The sequence below is a fragment of the Micropterus dolomieu genome, unplaced genomic scaffold, assembly GCF_021292245.1.
Source record: "Micropterus dolomieu isolate WLL.071019.BEF.003 ecotype Adirondacks unplaced genomic scaffold, ASM2129224v1 contig_13517, whole genome shotgun sequence".
NCBI lineage: Eukaryota > Metazoa > Chordata > Actinopteri > Centrarchiformes > Centrarchidae > Micropterus > Micropterus dolomieu.
In genome coordinates, this window is record NW_025742503.1 from 8843 (window position 1) to 18888 (window position 10046).

Consider the following 10046-nt stretch of genomic DNA (forward strand, 5'->3'; position numbering starts at 1 on the left):
CCAGAGTCAAAACTAAACAAGGAGAAGCAGCGTTCAGTTATTATGCTCCGTATATTTGGAACAAACTCCCAGATAACTGCAGGTCTGCTGAAACAGTCTTCTTTTAAATTAAGACTGAAGACTTTTCTTTTTACCATTGCTTTTAATTAAATATTTAAGATTTTTATTTTTATTGATAACTTACACTGCACTGTAACTTTTACTGTGCTGTTTTCTTTTTCTTTGTTTTTAGCTTTTTATCATTGCTTTCAATTAAATATTTCCATTTAACTCTTTTAACCCTGATTGTAACACTGTAACTTTTATTATATTTTATGTTGCTTTTAAACTTTTTTATATTTCCCTGTTGCTTTTATGTTTTATGTAAAGGACTTTGAATTACCTTGTTGTTGAAATGTGCTATACAAATAAACTTGCCTTGCCTTACTGCATCCTAATTTCATGTTATCATGTTTTTCTTTCAAAACAGGCGGAAGTGGAATCACTGGAGGTAGGACATGGGTACACATCTGCACTGTTCTGATATGACTGCTTTTACACCTTAAAGCATTACTTGTTCACACCAGAGTTGTAAATTCTTTCCATAATTAAAATTAAATGTCTTAAATGTTTGTTATTTTTCATTTTGAAATAGTTTATCATAAATTGTAAAGTTATCTCAGAAATGTTTTCTTTGATGAATGCAAAGCGCTAAATTCAAATGTATTGAAATGTTTATTCAGGACAAATTTTTCTGAATATTACTAGCTACATTTATAACAATTAGTATGTTGTAAAATATATTTTTGTAGAAAATGTACTTGCAAGATAGTAACAGATGTTTATTTTATTATTTGACTGTTCGTTTTCCTTAAAATATCAGCGGGAAAGGCTTATCTCGTTCCTCCAATGTTAGATGTATCGCGAATGTATCCTGCAGGTAAAATTCTTTTTCTGTACTAGTTTTGATCTATTTTTCTAATTTTGTAAATATGGTATTTATGGTTTTATTATTTGACTGTTCGTTTTCCTTAAAATATCAGCGGGAAAGGCTTATCTCGTTCCTCCAACGTTAGATGTATCGCAAATGTATCCTGCAGGTAAAATTCTTTTTCTGTACTAGTTTTGAGCCATTCTTCTAATTTTGTTAATATGGTACCAACCACTCATGTTGAGCAGTCAGGCAGCATATACCCCCAATATGGCTGGACAGTCCTTTATATCTTTTCTTCTAATGATAGAAAATGAATACAAATGTTCTGCATCTACATCATAACACATACACTGAAAGACAATCAGTTGTAGGTGCAAAAATGCCAAATGGGTCAGTTCTACAAAATGTAGGCATGAAATATTTATATATATATATATAAACACATTATTATTTGTTTTTACCTTAACTTATTACATTTTAATATTGCAAACTTGCATTAAAGAATTTGTATAATTTTGTTTGGCCTACAATTAACAATGCCAATCACATGATTTGATATAAAAAAGTAGATTTTCTAATACAGGTACCAAAAAAGCATTGACATGTATACACAAATTTTCAAACTGTCAGTGTAGGTTAGGGTTTGTAGGTGAAATCTATATTACAAGAACACATTGTGACATGTTTCATTTTGATTTACAGTTGTTTTTTTGTGAGAATTTAAATCAATGTTAGAAAAGCCTGTGTGTGTATTTAGTGGTTTGTTTTATAGCTGAGGTGTCAGAATGAGGATATCAATTAATGCAATACCCTCTTTAATTAATACAATATCCTCTGAAACTATAATATAAATGTATATAACTGGCTTTGTGTAAATGTATTTACAGCTGCTCTTCCAGACAATATATATAGTGTTCCTGAAGAGATTGCTGTGGCTCCAACCATTGTGCCAGAAAGAGCAACTAATGGTAGAGTATCACATGTTATTCATAGTATCATTCAAAGTGTTTAGTTCATCACCTTTTTGGAGTTCAGTTTTTAAAGATATGTTATTCTGTATGACAGAGGATCATGGAGCAATTTCTTATTTTTCTGTTGATGTTAGCTGGAGTAATGCGTGGCAAAATAATCATTGGCAAGTTCAACATAAATGTAATCCACCGGCACACCATCATTCCATTACCCTCATTTAATAACTCATTACAAGTGATAGAATTTGAACACTTGAACAGAGTACATAGATCTCTGTTGATGTATATACTGTAAATATTGGGATGTTTTAATTTTGTCTAATATTGTTTTCTTGCACTAGCTGTATCTATGTTTTAATGTCTTGTATCGACGCTACAGTATACAGTATAGGCTATGTAAACATTTAAAAATAATAAAAAATATATTTTTAAAAGGAAGTCACTCCCGACTTTTTAACTAATGTTTTTCTGCACATGCATTTAAAAAGCAGTATTCACTGTCTTTACAAAACATAAAACATTGCTTAACGCCACTCTCACCCGAGGAGTGCATGCATCATCTAAGTTTCACATTTCTGTGCTGTTTAGCAGATGCATCAATAAATTAAGATTGAGAATTTTTTGCAGTTGAAAGCCTTTTGCCGGTCGCACAAGGTTTATAACGAACAACAATGTTCTTTGCATCTTAGCTTAGACTTTGACAAACTCAAAATAATGGCAATACTTACAGCTGCCTACCTACCTCGTTCCCTATTCTTCCTTTTACTTTTTGGCTAGCAGCCAACTTTAACAACATAAAGTCTGGCTTCTTGGCTTGAACTGCCCCTGACCTGCCACCTTGTATTCAAGTCAAGGATATCAAAACAGATCTTGGATTAATAACTGTCATATCATAACAGTTTTAGAAATAGTAATCCCTTACTCTATTTACTGTGGAAAGTAATATATATAAGTAATATTACCGCAATGTTACCTCATTTGTTACCTCAGAATAGCACTGTACCCTTCTATGGGTTGGAGCTTTATTTTGCAGACTCAAACCCTTCTATGGTACCTAACAGATACCTAAAGATATCCTATATAAGCTATGTTTGATGTACAGAAAGACAGAGTGGTCATCGGGCTGGGTCACTCTCCAAGCTGCTGCAGAGCTTGTAATTGATGCTGAACTCCTTGATGTAATAAACTTTTATGATCAAGAACAGTGTCAAGCGGATTTCTTCTCAACACATCATCGCAGCATTATTGTTCGGACACCACATGCACATGCATGGCCAGTTCACACTGGACGTTGAGCACACATACCAGCTACAATCGACTTAAGATGAGGTTAATCCGCCATAACAACAGGTGTATAGAGTCCGACTAACGTCGTCTCTGATTGTTTGCAGACATCCGCCGTAATGTTAGGAACTCGGACTTCAAGTGGCGTTCATGGTACTTTTTCTAGTTGGTAATTACCGAGTTGCCTGGAATGCAGCATTAGTTTAAACACAATACAAAACAGATAAAGCAAATCAGGTCCAAACAATATTCCATGTACATGAAGAACTGTTTATTATAGACCGTCCCTTCTCCTGTGTGACGTTGTGTCCTCTATCTCTGTGTTCCTCTGTAGTTCCTCTTATCCACAGGTTTTTGCTAAAAACTGAGACTCGGTCTCTTCCATTATGCTTTGATGTCACTGGAGATGTCCGCCTTAAACTTCTCCACCATCCCAACAGGGGTCAGTAATGTTCCTCTTTGTGCCATCACTATTTTCCCTCCATTATTTACAACCTAATCAATTAACACCTTTTATTTTGCCTGTTGCTCTATGTGTAACACTCTTCTTCTATTCTCCTCAGGATCTTTGTGTCAGTTATATACTGTGTAATAACCCATAATTATCTCCAAGTGTAACTGGTGGGAAATAACTTTTGTACATTAAGTACTTGTACATTACTTGATTTTACATTAAATAGACATGATATGATAATCTTATTAAACACTGATTACCACTGGGCTACAGTACTTACAATTTGTTGAGTGATGGAGGACGGAAGTGTGGAGTTCAGTTGTGTTTGTTCCCCTTTACACAGAGCTGTCTGTGAATGGTGAGCTTGATTCAGTAGCACATGGAGGCTTCAAAAGGATTGTCATCCACTTCAAAACTGACCTGCATGTTGAGGTTGACACCCAGAGAATCACTGTACGAGAGGGACAGGCAGTGACACAGCACACGGGACAGGATCTCATCACAGTTGGAAGGTGACTTTGCATTGAAATGGCAGGAATTACGCTATGATGACACTAAGTGGTGTACAGACTCTCTGATAAATGCACATGGTCACTGTTTCTGCGTGCAGAGTTAAGTTTTCATGTGTGGCCTAAGGTCACATCAGACCTTTAAGGAATACTTTTGGGGGGGAATGTGACTCGCATAGAGGCGGGGAGAACTCCAACACAGCAGCGTATAGCTGGGAACTTGTGAGAATCTTGCTCCTCCCTGCGACCAGTTTGTCTAAGGAGACCCCAACAACACAGTTCCCAGTATCACAGGGACACACAAACCGATCCCCGTTCATGTGGCGATTCTTTGGGGAGCCTGTATTCTCATGTCTGAACAATATGAGCTGTTCAGCGCTGAGAAGAAAAAGGGGAGGGGCAGCTTCAAACACCCCACGTCACGTATTTTAGTGATGTTGAATTTGTCATTAATTCATATATATTCAATATAATATAAATCGCTATTTACAACTGATGCTTACATTAGCTCTGCACACCTATGGTCCATCCACACAGGTGATTTTAATAATTTTTGGATGATAAGAGCTCTTCTCAGGAGTGTGCAGATGATGTTTGATTGACATCTTCCTAACTCTTCTGTTAGCTTTGTTGCACCTACCTGGGACAAATTACACCTTCATCCTTCTCATTGGTGCATTGACTCTGGTGACCCTAGTATAGCTTCTTTGTGTAATCAACTAAGATAAGTGAAATGACCTGTGCGGGTGTGCAGGGCTTTTAAAAAGAGTCCAAAAGAAAGCTAATACAAGGTGCTTTTATTCCTAGTTTGACAGTGATTATGCGGGACAAGGAAATAGATGTTGCAGCTGGAGACACACGCATGGTCATCTTAATTCATAAGCGAGGTGACAAAGAATTCATCTGGCCTGTTTTAAGACAGCAGCCATCGGACAACAACGTTTCAGGAATTTTAGGTGGGTAAAAAGGCTGGATTTGCTTGTGTGGTTTAATATCAGGTCAACAATATATTGAATAAGTGTTTGCATCCAAAAGTGGAGGTAAATCATTAAAAGACACAAAAATGTTGTGCTGTGTCTCATGGACTGCCAGCTTTTCAGTGCCATTGCTTTATTGTTTATTCTCTGTGTGTCCAGCTTTAAAGCCAGCAGTTTATGAGGAGATGCAGCAAACTCCTTCAACAAAACTTAAGATCAAAGACCAGGAGATTGATGCTACCAGGTACATTTTCTTCTGTATTATTAGTTGGTATAAAAAGAGCGCTGTTTGGGAGTACTATAATTTTTTTATATGAACATTTATATCTTTTGTAGATCCATTGCTGTTGACTACAGTATTGTCTCTGCCCTGACACTGGACTGCTGGCTCATGTCTGCTGAATCTGTCCTGCAGAGACGCCTGGATGATTTCATTGTTACACAACTTTAACTGGAAAACATGTTGAATCAATTGCAAATAATATTCTTTGATCGCTTTAATGCTTGCAATGAAAGTTTGGTATGCGATTACGTTTGCGTGTTGTATCACCTGTTTTCCCCACCATTTCCTGGACTCGTCAGACTGGTACTTTTTCACAAAGGCTGTACATACTTGAAACAGAAATAATAAATACATTTTTGCTTGACACCATATCATATTAGTCATTTACTTTTGTCAATATGAAGCCACATTTTCTCTGTGTACCTCTTTCACTTTAAGTTTTCAAACCAATGTCTATTGTGTTTGCATAATAACATCAGACCTTGCAAAATGGGAGGGCCCCTATGTCAATAATAAAGCTCACAGAAGCAGATGAATTTCTGATAAATTTCTGCTTTCCGAACCTGTCATGACGATGTTTTGTTAGCTATGCGTGTGATTCCTGGAAGTATGTGGAGGGGTAAAAGAGGTGTGTTTTTGTGTGTGGGTGGGTTTTTGTCATGTGTGCAAGTGAGAGTTTAAAGAGGAGAGAGAAAAAGAAGAGTTTGCCAATACTTTCCTTGTCGGATTGAGTATAAAAGACAGTTTCAGCTGCCTGGGTTGCAGTCTGGTGAGAGAAATCATGGAGAGGACTTTGGTGCAAATCGCCCTCTTTGGGCTGCTGCTGGCTTTGGTTACCACACTACCAAATAAGGTAAGGTCACAAAACCTTAGGAACAGAGCACCACACTGTGAGAACACTCAATCAGTTTAATATATTGATGTCTTAGCACTGATTATTAACAGATATTTGAGGCTTGTGCATGATTTTGTTTCTCTGCGTATGATTAAAAATGAGCAGGTTGAACAATCTGATGGGACTTTACCTTCAGTGTTCCTTCATATTCTTCATATGAATGCACAGTGTGTGTGCACTCAGAATATTCTTGTTTGGGAACAAAGTCACATTGAGATGATCCATTTACTTTAAGGGTTAAGACTTGGTATTTAGCAAAGGTTTGTGTTTAGGTTAGGTTGCAGTAAAACTCCAGGGATTTATTTTAAGTCAGCAATGCAATGTCCTCTTAAGTGACAAAATCATGTCATTGTTATGTGTGTGAATGTGTAATACTCATGTTGTGGGGCCATAATCTGTTTACACAGTTGCATCAGGGGGACTCAACTGCCTTTTGGGGACAAAAAGCTGGTCTCTGTGATGTCAATCATTAAATTAACGAGTTAAGACTTGGTGAATATTTAGGGTTAAGGATTAGTGGGAGTGAACAAGTCATTGCCATTTGAAATCACTGGATGAAAAATAATAAGAACTGGGTGGTTTCTCAGTTTCTACCAATGAGATTTCACTGATGCCACCCATAAATACTTTGTTTTTCACCATTATCTGATCTTTAGTCAGCCAGTCATCAGCCAGTGGGATCAACTAAGCCATTTTCTATTGTGCAATGTGCCTCCTCTATTTGCTCAGGACGACTGGGACATCTACAGCTTTCACATCAACTCCACAGTGACCAGTCGTTATGCCACCACTGTCATCACAAGCCGTGTGGCCAATCGTATGGACGAGTCAAAGGAAATAGAATTCCACGTCCGGATTCCTAAGAACGCCTTCATCAGTAAATTCAAAATGTGTGTGAAGCAAAAATTATCTGTTAATATTTACAGGAATTTGTACATAAAGAATTACACATTAAAGAATCACAAAAATAAATCATGTGTCACTCAGGAGTATGTCTGTAAACAAAGACTTTTCTTTGGTCTTTTTCAGGCTTATAGATGGCCAGGAGTACGATGGGGTTGTGAAAGCTAAGGAGCAAGCTCAGCAGCAGTACACTGAGGCTGTGTCCCGCGGCCAAAGCGCTGGGATTGTCAGGTACATGGATCAGTTTATTATCAGGTTTTATACAGATGAGTTCATAAGTTTTATTTGTAGAAGAGCCTTGTGTGTCCTTTGGTTTACCTTCTTGCAAAATTCTGGCTACTTTCACATATTCTGGTCTCTAATATCCTTTTAACAACCTGAGAAGAAAATCTTCACTCTTTAGTGGAACTACTCACAACTCATAGCCACACTTAGGCCATGATCTGTGATGGGGGGTTATAAGTAGGCATTGTTTGATTTTAGGAGTTACATGCCAGAAAGGTGGGAACCTCTGTTGTAATACCATGATTATTGTCTCTGCTGTAGTTCTGTAGGAAGGACCCTCGAGGAATTTAAGACCTCCGTGACTGTGGCTGCTCACAAAAAGGTCACCTTTGAACTCACATATGAGGAACTGCTGAAACGCAAGCTCGGCAAGTACGAACTACAAATCCACGCTCGACCCATGCAGCCTGTCAAAGACTTCAAGGTGTGTGTGTGTAACCCTTTCCTTTTGGTATCTAATTATATCCTCATCCAGGAAAACAATGTTGAGGCAATTTTATTTTATTCTCAATGCCAGGTTGATGTGTACATTCATGAGAAAGCCGGCATCAATTTCATTGAGGTTAAAGGAGGACTAAGCACCAAAGCCCTCGCTAATGCCATCACCAAAACACATGCAGACAAACAGGTACTGCATGGACATATCAAAGTTATGTTTTGAATTGAACAGTTTGGATGTCACACTACAATTTGTTGTTGTATCAGTAGTGCCAATCGCTGTGCAGTGACAATCAAGTTGAATCTAATGAAATTTAATAAACGGTAGAGGACTAATTAAGGATTGACCAAGTTTAACGCAGACGTTAAACCTGGTTAATCCTGTTTCCAGGCATGGGTGCATTTCTATCCGACAGAGGACCAACAGAAAACATGTGACAGCTGTGGAGATCAGGGTATGAATGGAGATCTGGTTATTGTTTATGATGTCAACAGGGACACCTCACTTGGAGACATTAAGGTACGGTAAGAGTTCATTTCCTTGAAGACTGTTGTCTTTCAGTGGTTTATTAGCATTGCACATACATAATCAGCAAGAGCTAAATGGATCTTTTATCTTTCTCTGTCTTTTTAACAATCTTTTCTAACCAATAAACTGTCTCCTTAGAGATCAGCTGGGTACTTTGTGCATCACTTTGCTCCATCTAGTCTTCCCCGCATACCAAAAAATGTTGTTTTTGTTATTGATCAAAGTGGCTCCATGTACGGCAGAAAAATACACCAGGTACAGTATTTGAAGAGTGTTTTTTTTGTGTCATTTAATGATTTACTTTACAGACAACTTTATCAAGTAAAAAATTTAAGAAACACATTATTACATGGTCTCTTACTTGAATAAAAGTTCTAATGTGTGAATGATGTTTTTATCCCAGACCCGAATAGCTTTAATCCATATCTTGAATGACCTGGCAGAAGATGACTTCTTCGGTCTCTTCACTTTTGATAGCAGCATTTTTCACTGGAAACGAGAACTTGTTCAGGCCAACAAAGAAAACCTGGACAGTGCTAAGAAATTTGCACAGGATATTGAAACTAGAGGAGGTGAGGTTTTTACTTAATATTTTATTAAAGGGATGTGAACATTTGACAGCAACGGCGGTGAGGAAACATATTTTCATTTATTTCAGCCACCGACATTAACAGAGCAGTGTTGGAAGGAGCACGTATGCTGAATGCACATCCCAGAGAAGGTTCAGCATCTATCCTTATACTACTCACCGACGGAGACCCAACCACAGGTTACAATAAAACACACATGCACAGCACATAATCATTTGCACAAATATTTATACCATACATTGGGTCCCCTCACAATATGTTTTGTGTTACCTCTCAATGATTTTGTGTTCCCTCACAATACATTTGCGTTCGCTAGCAATATGTTTTATGTTTTCTTGCAATACATTTGAATTCCTCCCTATACTTTTGCGTTCCCACGCAATACTTTTTTTCCTTCCTTTCCTTCTGAGCCATCAGTGTGTCTGCTTGGCTGCTATCATGATGGTCAACACTGTTTGCTAAATGTTAGACTTTATATGTAGCCTGCATATCTCACATTACGCAATACTGTCCACTCAATATACAGTGGGGGAAAAAAGTATTTGACCCCTTGCTGATTTTGCAGGTTTGCCCACTTACAAAGAATGCAACGATCTATAATTTTAATCATATGTACATTCTAACAGTGAAAGACAGAATCCCAAAGAAAATTCCAGAAAATCACATCATATGAATTTATTAAAATTGATAACCATCTGATGAGGAAAAACAAGTATTTGACCCCCTGGACAAACAGCATGTTAATATTTTGTAGAAAAGCCATTATTGGCCAGCACAGATGTCAAACGGTTTTTATAGTTGGTGACAAGGTTTGTGCACATTTCGGCAGGGATGTTGGCCCACTCCTCCCTGCAGACAGCCTCCAAATGATTCAGGTTCCGAGGTTGTCGCCTGGCAACTCGAATTTTAAGCTCCCTCCAAAGATTTTCAATTGGATTCAGGTCTGGAGACTGGCTAGGCCACTCCAGAACCTTGATGTGCTTCTTCTTCAGCCACTCTTTTGTTGCTTTGGCGG

General features: G+C 37.7%; 2 protein-coding genes across 2 annotated transcripts in view; both read left to right on the top strand.

The window, feature by feature from the left end:
* LOC123966484 overlaps positions 1-5762 on the top strand; it is a 14596-nt gene extending 8834 nt beyond the window's left edge. Inside the window, exons 4-12 of the mRNA XM_046042638.1 lie at positions 470-490; positions 863-919; positions 1023-1079; positions 1801-1881; positions 3503-3610; positions 3966-4134; positions 4939-5087; positions 5268-5352; positions 5445-5762. Coding sequence (XP_045898594.1) covers positions 470-490; positions 863-919; positions 1023-1079; positions 1801-1881; positions 3503-3610; positions 3966-4134; positions 4939-5087; positions 5268-5352; positions 5445-5559 — 842 coding nt within the window. The 3' untranslated portion in view covers positions 5560-5762. The remainder of the gene's footprint in view (positions 1-469; positions 491-862; positions 920-1022; positions 1080-1800; positions 1882-3502; positions 3611-3965; positions 4135-4938; positions 5088-5267; positions 5353-5444) is intronic.
* A 373-nt stretch (positions 5763-6135) lies between these two features.
* LOC123966485 (inter-alpha-trypsin inhibitor heavy chain H3-like) lies at positions 6136-9206 on the top strand (the record flags this gene model as incomplete). Its single annotated transcript, XM_046042640.1, is given in 9 exon segments — positions 6136-6244; positions 7016-7176; positions 7316-7420; positions 7736-7898; positions 7992-8102; positions 8304-8432; positions 8580-8696; positions 8845-9013; positions 9100-9206. Coding segments are annotated over 9 exon segments (1134 nt in total), but the record flags the coding sequence as incomplete, so codon positions are not given.
* Positions 9207-10046: the final 840 nt, after the last annotated feature.